Consider the following 16,152-nt stretch of genomic DNA (forward strand, 5'->3'; position numbering starts at 1 on the left):
AAAACAGTGATGTAAATAACATATGATGTTGCTTGGGTCCTGACTTTATTAATTATTTTTTGTTATTTTTATTGTTCTTGCAAGCTTTACTTAGTTGAAGTGTAAAAAATAAAAAAAATAAAAAAATCAAATATTATTAAAATAAATAATATTATATTATTTTTTAAAATTTAAAATAACTAATCTAACGTGGATTAATTTAATTAAAAATCTATATTATAACTAAAAGATCATATTTGAGTTCTAGACAATGCTCTTAACAGTCACGTCAGCCACCATGCACAGTAACTTGAATTTCGTCTTTGCAGTTCCCACAGGCAAAAGTAAAATTCTGTAAATTACGATCATATCCCACTTTTCACGGGTGATTGTCTGTCAAATTTTGAATTTATTTTTTTAAAAAATATAAACCATCATCAAAGAGTGATAAAAGGTCGAAATTTTATTACACCTCATTTTATAATATAGATGACATGAAAAATTTATAAATAATAATTAGATAATTTATGAATAATAATTAGATAATTTATGAATAATTGTAAAATTATTTAAGTTGACACTTTTTATAGAATTTAAAAAAAAGAAAAAAAATTGAGTAAAAAATTTATAAAATTAAAATAAGATTAGAATATAATTTTTTTAATTATTTTTATTTTAAAATTTGAATTTTTTTTAATGTTTTGTTTCAAAGTTTGAGAAAATTTTAATTATTAAATAATGATTAGATAAAAAAGTATAAGTTAAAATTTGAATTGAAAAATATTTATATTTAAATGGTGTCTGGACACTGAAATAAGATAGAATTGGATGAGATGTTTTGAAAAGTTTGTAAAATTAAATCAGATCTTAGTAAAATAAAAGTGGGACGAAATTGTAATTTATAGTAGTACTCTAGCTATTTTTTTTTAATAAATAATCTTGTAGTATGATATTATTTATCCTTCTTGGCACAAGTGACTTTCCAGAATTTACAAGTAGATTTTAAAATAATCATAAACATATTAAACCACGTAAGAAAATCATGATCGAGACATACCTGTAACAAGTGGAGAAGAGCAACAAAAGAACTCATCCTGTATGTCAAAATCAGGTTGCTTTCTCTCTCTCTTTTTTTTTTTTTTAACCTTTTAAGATTGATATAAAGACTTGGAAAGAATATTTGTGTGGAGAGGATAGAACCACCTCAATACTCTTTGGTTTTCAAAAAAGGATATAATTATCTCATACACCTGGGTCTCGTTTAATTAAATATATGATATCATATAAGATGAAATTAAAGTTAAATAAAATATTATTAAAATAGAAGTTTTAATAAAAATTTTATTTTAAAATTTAAAAAAATTAAATTATTTATTATATTCTTATTAAAAATTTTAAAAAATTATAATAATTGATAATTGAATAGATTAGCTGGATTTTCTTAATATCTAAATAGGCATTATGGGCCTAGAATGTTATGCCAGTCCAAAAATTAAGAAAACACCCAAAAACATATTTAGGACTCAATAATACAACAATCTCCCGCGTGAGCAACACGACATTTTATCAAAGTATTCATGTCCAAAAGGAGTTTGTAAGAACTCAATGATATTAAAAACCAAGCATTGTTAATTACCATGTGACTTTCTCATCAGGCACATGTCAGGTAGAGACTCAACAAAAGATCTAATAAAATAATATCAATAATGCCATGATTAACAAAAGGCCGGCCGGTGAACAAAATAGCATATGAAATTTTGAAAAATATTTTAGAACATGCACGTAATCAAAGTATATAGAACTCCCACTACTTTAATATAACAAAATGACTCAATAAATACATAAGAGTCTCATGTTCTTGAAAATGTTTTGGAGCTAAACCTTTGGTTAGTGGGTCAATCCAAATGTTTGATATTACTGTGGTTAATACAAATAGAGTTGACTCAATAAATCCAAAATAGTCTCATGTTCTTGAAAATATTTTGGAGCTAAACTTTTGGTTAGTGGGTCAATTCAAATGTTTGATATTATTGTGGTTAATACAAATAGAGTTTTACTAAGTACAAGTAAAGTCGTGTACTAATATATTATATTTCGACAATTTATCTTATGGCGGATGTTGGCATAATTTAATAATCTTAGCTTTAAGTGAGCATTATTAGGTTAATTAGCTTTATCATAGTTCGTTTTATAAGTTTACCTTAATTTCTTATATTAAATATTTTATTGTTATTTACTATTAATACATTTGGACGATGAATTGGTTTTCTAGAAACAATTTTAATTCAATAATATAATAAAACGAGACAGTTGATCATGTGAGTTCACGAGAGCAAGGATTTTGATTTAAGGATTATAAATTATTATTTTATTAGAAATACTAAACTCATCAAAGTTGGGTCTCGATAATGCGTGCATGAATATACAAACATCACACAATTATATTAAAAAATAAATAAGTACACAATTTACTTAAAAAAAATTTATTTTTTAATAATAAATTTTACTTTTTTTAAAATAATTATATAATACTCACATATTCCATAATTATATATAGAATTACCAACTCAAATGTAGGAGTCACTCTTAAATTATATGTAGGGTTGGTGGAGAGCCACTCTTTATTTTATTAAAATATCATAATTTTCTCTCTACTTTTCCCACTAGACAGGTCACAGGGAAGAAAAAAGTGCCCACCTACCTTTTCGGTATTTTGGCCAAAATATGACCGCAGCCCACTTAAGAAAAATGTTGGCAATATATGACACACATGAATTGTATTGGAAGCGAGCCATCTCCATGTATTAATTATCAAAAAATTATCCATCAATGACTACGAATTGGTTTTCATTGGTGTTGTGATGTTAGTGCACGCAAAATAACATTATAATTATATATAGTTTGTGACACACGTCAAATCGTCTTCTTTATTTTATATTAATCAACCATTATGTATGCTTAATATATATTTTAATTTACTTCAACAAAAGGACTTTCGAGAACGATAAATATGAGTACTCCTTTTTGAAAAGTTGGATGATTGTTTTAGCATGAGAAGCAAAGCAAACTTTCTTTGCTTTCTCAACTCAGACTCTCATCCCTCTCTTCCCATTGTCGCCCCATAGCACCTACCACAACCCTTCTCCATTTTTCTTCCTCCCTTCTTCTCTTTTAGTCACCGTGGGTTCTTTTTCACCACGGCCACACCCACAACAGAATCACCGTCAGTTTAGTCACCATGAGTTCTCCCCCAACCATGGCCACACCGTGGGTTCTAGCGAACAATCATCCCTCTCCCTCTCTTTCTCTCAATGGGATTCAAGTGGATTTCTAAATTTTTTTTGTAGTTGTTGCAGCAACTGACCGTTGGGATTTGCCATGCTGCAAGCACGTCGAGGCCAAACAGTGTTGCCATGTGCTTGGGTTGCATCGTGATTGGCCCACCTAGGGGTATTGACCCCCACATGCAACGAGAACGCCGACGCTAAACAATGTAAGCATCTAGTTGGGATGCATCGCAGTTGGGGTTTTTGTTGTTTGTTGGGTATGTGTTTGTTTTCTCTGTTGTTTGTCTCTAGGTTCTGTTTCTTTTGTTGGGTCGTGACCCTGTGGCCCCCTTGCCGCCACCATGTCGAGGTCACACGGCATCACCGTGTGGTTGGGTGCATCGTGGTTAGACAGCACGGCAATCAGTTTTAGATTCTTTCCTGACAGCCTCACCCATTTTGTCACCAAATCTAACTACTCTCCCACTAAAAGTCTACACACTCTCCAATGTCACTATCTCTTTTATCTCGACTCTCACCCAAAATCATGTGCATAATTTATCATAAATCACGTTATTTTGTTCTATGCGGGCCACATGATTAGAGAGATTTGCTTACAATTAATAATATGATGTTAATATATTTGCTAATGATTTCATTGGGTTAGTGGGTGAGAGTGTCGGAGTTGGTGGATTCACTATCTACTTATTTATTTATTTATTATAAACAGGAGTGGGAGATTTGGTGATGACTTTGAAAGAAGAAGATTGGGCATGGTTTTGGAGAGAGAGAGAGAGAGAGAGAGAGAGAGAGAGAGAGAGAGAGAGAGAGAGAGAGAGAGAGAGAGAGAGATGGGGTTTCACTAACCATGTTGTAGGTTGTGTAGGCCCAGTGGAGTGGGTGGGTTAGTGGGTTAGAGTCGCCAGAGTGGGTGAGATGATGATAATATATATTATATAATATTTTATCTAAAATAGTAACGTAGTGGGTGAGATGATAATAATAATAATATCTATGAGATTTCTAGCAAGACAGAGACATCTCATACATCTCGCAAGTCCAATGAAAGCAGGTCCGGTGTACACGTGCATGACTACGAGCTGCCGTCGATGGCAGATCTGGAGGACAAATGAGAGGAAAGAGATGTAAAGAGAGAGACCATCCGTGCGAGGGAAGAGAGCCCTCCTGCTTTCATTGGACTTGCGAGATGTATGGGATGTCTCTGTCTTGCTAGAAATCTCATAAATATTATTATTATTATCATCTCACCCATTACGTTACTATTTTAGATAAAATATTATATAATATATATTATCATAATCTCACCCACTCCGGCGACTCTCACCCACTAACCCACTCACCCCACTGGGCCTACACAACCTACAACATGGTTGGTGAAATCCCATCTCTCTCTCTCTCTCTCTCTCTCCAAAACCACGCCCAATCTTCTTCTTTCAAAGTCATCACCAAATCTCCCACTCCTGTCTATAATAAATAAATAAATAAATAAATAGATAATTAATCCACCAACTTCGGCGACTCTCACCCACTAACCCAATAAAATCATTAGCAAATATATTAACATCATACTATTAATTGTAAGCAAATCTCTCTAATCATGTGGTCCGCATAGAACAAAATAACGTGATTTACGATAAATTATGCACATGATTTCGGGTGAGAATCGAGACAAAAGAGATGGTGACATTGGAGAGTAGACTTTTAGTGGGAGAGTAGTTAGATTTGCGGACAAAATGGGTGAGGCTATCGGGAAAAAATCCAAAACCGATTGCCGTGCTGTCTAACCACGATGCACCCAACCACATGGTGATGCCCTGTGACCTCGACATGGTGGCGGCAAGGGGGCCACAGGGTCACGACCCAACAAAAGAAACAGAACCTAGAGGCAAACAATAGAGAAAACAAACACATACCCAACAAACAATAGAAACCCCAACTGCGATGCATCCCAACTAGATGCTTACATTGTTTAGCGTCGGCGTTCTCGCTACATGTGGGGGTCAATACCCCGAGGTGGCCCAATCACAATGCAACCCAAGCACATGGCAACACCGTTTGGCCTCGACGTGCTTGCAGCATGGCAGATCCCAACGATCAGTTACTGCAACAACTACAAAAAAAATTTAGAAATCCACTTGAATCCCATTGAGAGAAAGAGAGGAAGAGGGACGATTGTTCGCTAGAACCCACGGTGTGGCCGTGGGTTGGGGGAGAACCCATGGTGACTAAACTGACGGTGATTCTGTTGTGGGTGTGGCCGTGGTGAGAAAGAACCCACGGTGACTAAAAGAGAAGAATGGAGGAAGAAAAATGGAGAAGGGTTGTGGCAGGTGCTATGGGGCGACAATGGGAAGAGAGGGATGAGAGTCTGAGTTGAGAAAGTGAAGAAAGTTTGCTTTGCTTTGCTTCCCGTGCGAAAACAATCATCCAACTTTTCAAAAAGGAGTACTCATATTTATCTTTCTCGAAAGTCCTTTTGTTGAAGTAAATTAAAATATATATTAGGCACACATAATGGTTGATTAATATAGAACAAAGAAGACGACTTGACGTGTGTCACAAACTATATATAATTGTAGTGTTATTTTGCGTGCATTAACGTCACAAGGTGAGATTCACGCTTTGGCCATACCCACCTTCCCCAACCCACGCCGAGCTCCCTCTACCTCACATGCCCTCTCCCTCATTTTTTTTCTTGATGGCATCTCAAGGTGAGATTTTTTTTCCTTTGTGTATTATTTTGGTGTATTGAGGCACTCTGTTTGGCTGTATTTTGTTTGTGTATTTTTCTTGGGTGCATTTTGTCTGCATTTATTTTTTGCGTGTATTTCTCCTTGTTGTTTTGCTATTGATGTATATTAGATTTCTATTTTTCACATTTACAGAACAATTTTTTTCAATCCGATAGTTTTTTTTTCAAAAATTTCGGAACAACTGGGTTTTCTTTTTTCACTCTAATTGTGTTTTTTTTTTGTGTTCTCAGAACATATGAAGAAATCAGAAGAAATCACGACATATGCATATGCAAATCATTTAATTACATACTGTAACAACATTCATACAATACAATTCATCCTTACAATACTGAGAGAAACAACAAGAACATACCTACAATTGCTGAAATTCATGATTAACTTCGTCCAGGATATTTTTTTTAAAAGGTTAGAATACAGAAAATAGCTAGTAGAAGATACGGAATGAAAGAAATATTGACATTTAAATTTCAATCCGATTGCATTTTATCAGACAAAGTGATAAGCTTTAACTGTAAAAAGACATTAAAATCAAGTCGGGGAATCAAAACGATACCAAGGACAACAAACTGGACAATAAAATTAAGGGGCAAAACTGAAAATAAAACAGGAAAAGCTAAATCAGTTGGTGGGAATGGAGAAATACCAAAATAACTGTCGGTAGAATAAAAGTAAAATGTAAATCACCGTAATTGTCAAATAAAACTAAGGGCAAAATTGAAAATAAAAATGTTAGATGAAAATACTGTAGATAAGCGATTCGCACTTTATATATTAGTATATATATATAATATGTGTGTGTGTGTTTGTATGGCTGCTGGCAAACGTACTTGTAACTGATTTTTTTTGTTCTGATATCATATAAAATTATTACTTATATTAAAAAATAAAACTGATAGAATGATATAGATTTTATTATTAATATTATATTATATTATGATTTTTTTATCTCAATTTTTCTATCACCAGTCATACAAGTGGTGGTTTTTGTATTTAAATAATTGATACAAGAAACCATTTAAACTAAATCAAATTAACTAGAGAAGACAAATTCAAAAGAAGAATAAAGCCTCGTTTGGTTATACAGATGAGATAAGATATTTTAAATAGTAATGAATAAAATATTGTTATAATATAATTTTTTAATATTAATTTTGTATTGAAATTTAAAAAAGCTAAATTATTTATTATATTTTATATGGAGATTTAAAAAAGTTATAATGATAAATTGAGATACGATGCAATTTTTAATTTTATTGTATAGATGAGATGAGATGAACTTTTAATAAACATGAATTAGAGAAAACTCACATGACTGCCAAATATTGCATCTAATGAAGAAATGTTGTCGAGTCAAATTTCCTTTTAAGGAAAGACAGTGGCAATCAAGTACAACAAAATGGGTTATAGTTTAGCTGCAACACATGCAAGTACTTAAAAGACCATATCTCATCCAAGTGGTCTTGCTGTACAACAGATGCAACCCTCTAAAAGCTTAATAAATTTAGAGAAATTATATTTATAATTATAAAGTATGTAAGTATTATTAATTTTATTTAAAAAAAAGTGAGTAATTATAAGATTTACATTAAAAAATAATTTTTATAATAATGAATCTTACTCTTTTTTAAAATGAGTAAGCGATACTTACACAATTCATGATTGTATCTAACATTACTCGTATATTAAATGGTTGAATAATGCATTGTTTGGTGGTTTCGAGCATTTTTCTAGCTTGAAAGCTAGTTCGAGAGGTGATGTTCTCCCTCACACTTATAAACTTACCACCAATCCATTCCACAACTGATGTAAGATAATTTCAACAATCTCATTCTCACACATTAAGCCCTGGGTAAGAAGGTAACGACAACCCGTTTATCTTATAAACTATTAAACTTGAGACTGTTGGTAAACTTAAGTTCTGATATTAGTGTTAAGTGATTTTAACCTTCTCTTAACTTTAGAAGTTAATTCAAGAGATAAAATTTTTTCTCACATTTATAAAGTGACTACCAGCTCATTCTGCAATTAATGTGGGACAACCTCTAGATATATATGCTTCCAACTCCCTTGTAAAAAATCTATTGATTCTTCCAACTCCTTTAAGAAAAATCTAGTATTTTTTTCTTGGTCAAGGTTTTATAGGTATTTTGAAATTTGTTTCTCAAAATTAATAAGATTTTAGAAAGATAGTAGAGTTCGAAAATTATCATCAATCCAACATTCGAATACGAAATTTACATATCATGATTATGATTTCTATAATTTATTGTCTCATTCAAACAAATATTGGTAGTTTTTTTTTTTTTTTTTTTTTACATAATATGTTTAATAAAAAACATTATTGAGAATCTTGTTATTGGCTATTTATCTAATAAAAAAATTAGTCAATTTGTGCCAATTATTTCAATAACAAGGGGATGTGATGCCAATTATCGACAAACCCTAGGGAGTAGGCAGACAACCTCATCACGAAAATGTGGATAACGTGTTCGACAGCTTCAAAGCCACATATAAAATCCTCCACTACAATCCCTCCACCTGTCATGCTTTCTTCTTGCGTTTGACAGAAATCATGTATATATATTTGCCTAAAAAAGATATTTAAATTTAATTTTCTTATTTGAAAAATTAATTATATTATAATAAATGTTAAAATATATTTTTATTAAAATTTTTTATATAATAAATCTTACAAATTAAATTATATCACATATAAATATTTTCAAATAATATTATTTAGTGTGAAATCCGCAACATTTAATACCATCCAAGTGAAATTTATAGAGCTAATTATTCTATAAAGATTTTTACTATTTATCATTTCTACACATAACATTATTTTTTTTAAAAATTTTTTAATTTTATTTTTCTTAAATTGGTTAAAATTTTTTATTTTTTATTTATATATCACATATTTAATAAAAAATAAATAAAAAAATAAAAAAGTATAATATATTATATGTGAAGAGCATGAGGAGAATTTTACCTATAAACTAAGCTCCGTTTGTATTTTCTTTATTATATTATATTATATATATTAAAGAAAAATGAGTGAGTCGCCTACGTTGGATTGTTTACAACCGTAGGCTACCCAAAAAATATCTTACTGGGTGGGACCCATATTTATTAACTTTCAAGTGGGAGTGTGGGACCGACAACCTACGAGTTGTTGGTGGGACCCGTGAAATATCCCCCCAAACCAATGTTGACCTTTTAATATGCGCCACCCAACCACAGCCACACAATCCACTGGCTCTTTTCCTTTTGATCTGGCTCAGATAACAATGGCCTCTGCTGACGTGTCCAAACCCGATATTTGTGCTGTTCCGGTTATTATTATATACCGTTGGATCTGCGTGGGCGAGCTGCACTCCGTGTTTCCACCGTCCGATCCCCTCCATTAGATATCTTTCAGATATTTTCAGATTTCTGAAATTTTAGGATGGGAAGAGATTTTTTTAGCAAATAGCTTTTGCTCGAAGCGTTTACGCCCACGCCCGCAGGTATAGAGAGCGAGAGACGTGATGGGTGAGGTGGTGTTGAGCAGCGAGGAACGGGAAGCTAGAGTAGAGAGTCGGACAGAGAAGGAGGAGGAGGAGGAGGAGATGGAAAAGAGTGTGACAGAGATTGGCATGGAGAAGAGGAAGAAGAATAAGAAGAGGACAAGTGGGAGTTCGAGTGGGGTTGTGCGGTGGGAAAGGTTCTTGCCTAGGATGATGCTGAGGGTGTTACTGGTTGAGGCTGACGATTCCACAAGGCAGATTATAGCCGCTCTTCTCAGAAAGTGTAGCTACAGAGGTCAGTATTTGCCTCTCTTCTTATTTATTTGTGTGTTAATTGCTGGTTTTCTTGGATTTTTCAGCTTTGTTTGTGGAATCATGAACTGGGTTTCGGCTTTTGTCTGAAAATTTTGAGCATCTCACTTTGGATAATATAGAAACTTAACCATATGGGGTCCAAGTTTGGGGGGATTAGGCAGGGGTAGGAAGTGATCATTGATGTAATTGTTTCCAAGGTTTTAAGGTTGGTTTGTTTATTGTAATCTTAGCTGGTCTTATTCTCAAAATTAAGAAATGGGTCTCGGTTGAAATGGTTTTTTTCTTCTCTTTTATGTTGAGAGCTGCTTTACCACTGACGATAGGAATGATTATGGCTGTCATTAGGTGGAATATCGAACCAAAAGTCTCATCAATTGAGTTTCTTGATTTACCGGCTAGATCTTTTTTTCCCTCTCCCGAAGCATCAGTCTTTTGAGTCTACTACTATTATTAGGGTTTGTCTGGATAAATTTTTTACAATCTAGGAGGGGAAAAGAAAATCGAATTAAGACAACAAATAGAATCAGGGATTAAGTATTTAAGGAAAAGAAAAGAGGATGAACCACATATCAGTGATATCACATAACAACTACGACAGGAAGATATCGAATGCTACCAAATGGATTATAACCATCCATGTCCTCGTCTCAGTCCTTCCTACATGTTATAGCTGTAGTCATCTATCCATTTTGTTCAGTTGATTAGCGTTCCACTTGAATTTTGACTGATACTACCTGAAGACTCCTTGTCTCACCCCAATTGTGAAAGCTTCTAGTGGATTTGATCACAGCATCTCCAGAAAGATAGTCTAACAAGGGATGCAATTGCCATGTAAATGGTCATTTATATCACTGTTGTTGCTTGCGTGAAGCTTGAAATTTTGAATATTTAGTTTTACTCAAAACCTGAAAATTTGTAGACTTGTTGCTCCAGGAACTGAAAGTGTTTTTTGTTTTGTATAACTGTTTGAGCAGTTGCTGCCGTTCCTGATGGCTTAAAAGCATGGGAGATCCTGAAAAGAAGAGCCCATAACATAGACCTCATATTGACAGAAGTGGATTTACCGTCAATATCTGGATTTGCTCTTCTTACTCTAATAATGGAGCATGAGATTTGCAAAAACATCCCCGTTATAAGTATGACTTCAAGGTTTTGATCATTAGACATTGCTGATTTGGTATAACAGTCTGATAATTTAAAAAACTAATAGTGCATCTTTTGTCACTCTTCAGTGATGTCGTCACAGGATTCAGTCAGCACTGTTTATAAATGCATGCTGAGAGGTGCTGCTGACTATCTTGTTAAGCCTATTCGGAAAAATGAGCTGAGAAATTTGTGGCAGCATGTCTGGAGGCGACAATCTGTATGCCTATTGCTTACACTTTGCCTTATTTTTTCTTCGCTTTTTATTGGTGTTGAAGGTTATGAGCCACTAATCTATGTCTTGATCTGTTCCTTTTAATCTGCCAGTCAAATGTTGGCAAAAATGATCCCCAAGATGAAAGTGTTGGACAAGAAAATGCAGAAGCCACTTCTGAAAACAATGCTGCTAGCAACCGTTCAAGTGGTCATATGTCTCGTGGACAGAGAAATAATGAACTAATCCAAAAAAGGAGTGATTCTCAGGTCAGTGTTTCTAGTTCGGTTTATATTTCCTTTCGCATTTTTAATTTAATTTTTGATAGGTAATTCTTCAATAACTTACTGGGGAAAAAATAAAAAACAGAAAAGCTGTGGGAGGTCACTACTTGGTGCTTGGATTGGTGCATAATCTCTATAAAAAATATTTTCTTTAATGTTTCTTTTTAAAAAGTTTAATTAGGTGGGATGAGTATATAATTGTGTTTCTTTGCATATCTATTAGCGGCCTATTATGTTGCATGGGAAACTAATGATCAGGATTTATTACCTAACTAGGTATTTCTTTTATGGTCTTCAAAAGGAAATGAATTAATTTATTGGCGATGGAAATTAATGGAGACACTCATTAGCTAGTTACAACACAATTCCTACCTGGCAACCAAACTCTATTAATAAGAAGAAGAAGAAAAGGAAAGATCAAAATTTAAAGACAAAGTCAGAAAGGCTTACATCTTTTGGTTTAGGCCTGATTTGAGAAGTTTCAGAGACTGAATGTTTGCCATCTCTTGCAGAGCTCTTGTACAAAGCCAGAGATGGAAACTGAAGGTGGTCCCATGGACAATATGAAGGAATTTTCACAACCGAGATGGGGAAAATTGTTTCCAAGTGAAATAATATCGCAAAATAATGAAGCATGCATCCACTTGGGTCATAATTTTCCAATGCATGAGACTGAAGCTGGGGGTAAATATCTTTCACTTTGGCATCATTTTTATGCTCTGCCCAGTGGGAAGCAACTAACATTCTGAAAATGTCTAGGATCAGTGGTAGACGCCTGCAAGGAGGATAACAAAACCACTCTTGGCAAGGATGCAAAACCTGAAAGTCAAAGGAGGGATGATAATATCAGCAATGAGACCTGTGACAATAACTATGCCATTGTCAACTCTTCTAGAGAAACCACTGACTTGATAGGAACATTTCACAACTATCCAGATTGTACTGACAAAGGCATAGGAGAGCTTGACTCTTCACCACAATTAGATCTTTCTTTGAAAAGATCTCATCCCATTGGCTTTTGGAATGAACATACTGAAGAAAGGCGTACCCTTGGGCATTCTAATGCCTCAGCCTTTACACGGTGAGTTTTAGTTTCCTTTTTAATTCAGAATTTAGTTGATTTATTAAATTAGGGCTTTGCATGAAACTATATTTCTATATTTTAAAATATAATGATCAAAGCTTCAAAATGATCATTTTGTTTTCTCGATTTTTCTTCTGATCACTTTGTATGATCATTAGGTTTTATTTACCAAACGTTTGGTTCCTGTAGGTACACTAACAGGCCATTACAACCCCCACAAACAACAGTGGCTAATGCTTCTAATCATCAGAAAGAGTACGGATCAAATTCTGAGAAAATGTTATCCAATATTGTTACTGGTTGTAGTTCTGATACTGTTGGCATCACACGAAATACACAGAGAAGTATTATCACTCTGGCTACTGGTCAATCTAAAGAATCTGAAGTTGCAACCTCGTGCTCTCAACAGAGAGTATTTCCGTTGCCCGTTCCAGTGAAAGGTGTACAAAGCAATAATCTATTCACGGGCTTTGGCTCTGGATTTTCTCCAATATTTTGTACGCAGTCTGGTCCATCACCAATGCCGAGTCCAAGTTTATTCTCCCAGCAGAAACCCTCCTTTCGGATGAATATGTTTTATCCGCACAATCTTGAAAATAGAAACTTTGAGCAGCAGTATAACTCACATACTCAAAATAGAAATGATGCTGCGAATCAGCCTATGCACAAGCAGGAAAACAAATTGGATTCCTTGGAGGACCGAGGACATATATCTCCACCCACTGATCAGAGTGCAAGTAGTAGTTTCGGTAATGGGGGAGCAAGTCATCATAATAGCATTGGTTATGGAAGTGCTTGTGGGAGTAACAGCAATGCTGATCACATTGCTTTTGTCAGGGCTGCTTCAGAGAACAAAAACGAAGAAGGTGTTTTTGCTCTAAGTGGAAGTTCTCATCGGTCTGTACAAAGGGAAGCAGCTCTAACCAAGTTTCGATTGAAGCGGAAAGAAAGGTGTTATGAGAAAAAGGTAAGTTATTATCGTCGTCATTTTGACTGCTACAATGTCCAACCAATAGCAATTTTCTCATAAGCTAATGCCCAACATAACTGAACAGGTTCGATATGAGAGCAGAAAAAAACTTGCTGAGCAGCGTCCAAGAGTAAAAGGACAGTTTGTTCGGCAAGTGCACATGGATCCCTCACACTTAGAAACTGATGGTGAATCCTTTGATGCTTAGTAGATAGCCATTCAGCTTCTGAGAGTCAAAACTATTTGTATATTTCTGCCTTGGCCTTTATTGAGGTCAGGGAAGCAAAATGCGTGACAGAATATACTACTAGTAGTAGTCCAAAGATGCTTTCCAACTCCAATTCCATATTAATATTCATTCCTGTTGGATGTTGTTAGTTCAAATTATCAACTGCATCTGTTGTAATGTAGAGTTGTAATTTCTATATACCTTTGTAGGAGGCTGTCTAGTCATTCTTTCTTTATTTGTTGACATGTAGATTTGTTCCCCAAAAGCCTGACAGCGTAATCAGTATAGAAGTAATAGTTACTCATTTTCTTCTTCATCTCTTGTAGTCGTTTGGATTGCCAAGGAAGAAGTTAATAGGGAAACCTGGATTCAATCCAAAATTGGAGATTTGTTAGGCGCAATCCCTGAGTCTTTGCAATGCATACTTCCCACTAAACAAAGTTGGTACGCACAGGTTCCCTTAAAGAATGGTTGTTCAGCACGCACAAGTTCCCACTAAACAAAAGTTAGCACGCTTTTCCTTTTCTATGTTTGCGCGTATATGGTGATCTTAAATGTTAGCTCAATGCAAAAAAGTTTCCAACGAGTGTTTGTGAGTCATCATTCCAAAGTATAAAAAGGTGGATTGGCCAATTTTTTCAAAGAAAATAATATCTTTTAAAAAGGATAGAACAATATTTTGTCAGCTAAATCATAATCACTCATCTAATCCTGTTTTCATCTGCTTTTAATTTGGACGATTGAATCTCTAGTTGGAAACAATAATTAAAAGTAGTGCTCTGTATAATCGTAAAATGTACAAGTGTTGTATAATTATTTTAAAAAGGAAGGTTTATTATTAAAAAATTAATTAATTTTTTCTTGTAGATTTCATATTTATTCATTTTTTAAATGATTGTGCGACACTTGCATAATCACAATTGCAACTACCACTTCTCTTTCATGATTATCTTAATTTTTTTACTATTTTATTGGTTCCTTAATTTTATTATTTCCCTTAATTATAGTACTAATCTTTCCACTTCATCCATTATGATAAATCACTTATCCATATATTGCACTCCTAATATTTAAATAGTTATTTGTTGCATGAAAAAAGCCCTTCCGTTTTTAATTCCGAAATCTTTCGATTGCCATTTCCTAAAAGACACATTGAGTTCCATTTCAATTACGAAAATGGAATAATGCTGGGGTCAGAGATAACTTTGGTCCTAATCCTCGAGGCTCAAACCGCGGGACACAGAGACCCAAAAAGCTCTTTCACGGACAACCTAATTTCTATGCCTCTGATCTCCTTTAATGTGGCTTTTTAATCTCTCTCTCTCTCTTAAGATTATATTATATATATTTTTACAGCTTTTGGCTGCTGAAGTTGTCTGAATGAGACAATCATGTTGTTACCATTTCTTATATATTTTAACTAACCTAGTATGCGATGAATCTTGAAGGATACATTCATGTGCCAAACATACCCACATAGATTAGTGATCCTATAAAAGATAGATTAGTGTTGAAAGGAAAAAGATATAGAACATTTGACTTATACGGCATAATTTGCTTAAGAAGTGGAATAATAAAAGTAGCTTTTGTCATTTCATTCACGCTTTGGACCCTAACACTAGAAATGTAAGCAATCTGATTTTGTTTTCACCCTTACCTTTTAAGAACCAAAAAGAGAGGTGATTTAAATTTGCTACACATCCTCTCAACATAATCTTGCACTTGTTCTATGCTCTGATTGGTTGCTAAGGTTTGATTGAGCACAATATATAATAATCTTAGCCCTATACATTTGACAGTTAAACAAACTAAAACCACAGATTTGCTGAATGTGTTAGGTGGGAGCAAAGGGCTTCTTTCGTCAAGCTCTTTAACACATGCTTGTCTCTGGAAAAAAAAAAAAAAAAAAAATCAATGAAACCAAAAGCCCAAGTGATTTTTCTCCCAGTTACAATCGAAGATACAGTGAGCTTTTCTGGGTCCCAGAGCAAAGAAAGAAGTAACTTCATTTTAGCAAGGAAAGAGAGTTTAGATGAGAAATCACTAAGGTATTGGGGGTCCTCTTTATAACTTTCCCCTGATTGAGGGGTTCAATATATAATAACAACATATCACAAGTTGTCAAAAGCAATAATTAAGTACCATCGACCATGATTTCAAATTATGCCTTGAAATATCCTAACTAAGCTAGGCCCTGCATAGAGCTCTTTAATCAGGTGAAGATGAAGATGATAAACTAAGAGACTCGTGAATCTGGGTCTCTCAATTTATCTAGTACTCGAATTGAATATAAAAAAGAGACATCATTAAACATTGTATTAAATATTGCAATTTGGCACTCATGAGAAAGAGGTGCATCTATGGTCCACTAACAATGGCTAAAAGTTT

The 16,152-nt window shown here is 34.0% G+C and overlaps 1 protein-coding gene across 2 annotated transcripts; it reads left to right on the forward strand.

The window, feature by feature from the left end:
• Positions 1 to 9,438: 9,438 nt before the first annotated feature.
• Positions 9,439 to 14,080, forward strand: LOC122311215 (two-component response regulator-like PRR95). 2 transcript variants are annotated; one of them, XM_043125668.1, is made up of 8 exons: positions 9,439 to 9,820; positions 10,815 to 10,976; positions 11,073 to 11,203; positions 11,311 to 11,466; positions 11,994 to 12,165; positions 12,247 to 12,562; positions 12,755 to 13,532; positions 13,621 to 14,080. In XM_043125668.1, the coding sequence occupies exons 1-8, from the start codon at positions 9,547 to 9,549 to the stop codon at positions 13,741 to 13,743; spliced, it is 2,112 nt and encodes a 703-aa protein (XP_042981602.1). In that variant the 5' UTR covers positions 9,439 to 9,546; the 3' UTR covers positions 13,744 to 14,080. The 2 variants fall into 2 exon arrangements, with proteins under 2 accessions (XP_042981602.1, XP_042981601.1); XM_043125667.1 differs by having other exon boundaries at positions 9,444 to 9,820; positions 12,241 to 12,562.
• The last annotated feature ends 2,072 nt before the right edge of the window (positions 14,081 to 16,152 follow it).

This window comes from Carya illinoinensis, chromosome 5 (assembly GCF_018687715.1).
Source record: "Carya illinoinensis cultivar Pawnee chromosome 5, C.illinoinensisPawnee_v1, whole genome shotgun sequence".
In the NCBI taxonomy this organism is placed as follows: domain Eukaryota; kingdom Viridiplantae; phylum Streptophyta; class Magnoliopsida; order Fagales; family Juglandaceae; genus Carya; species Carya illinoinensis.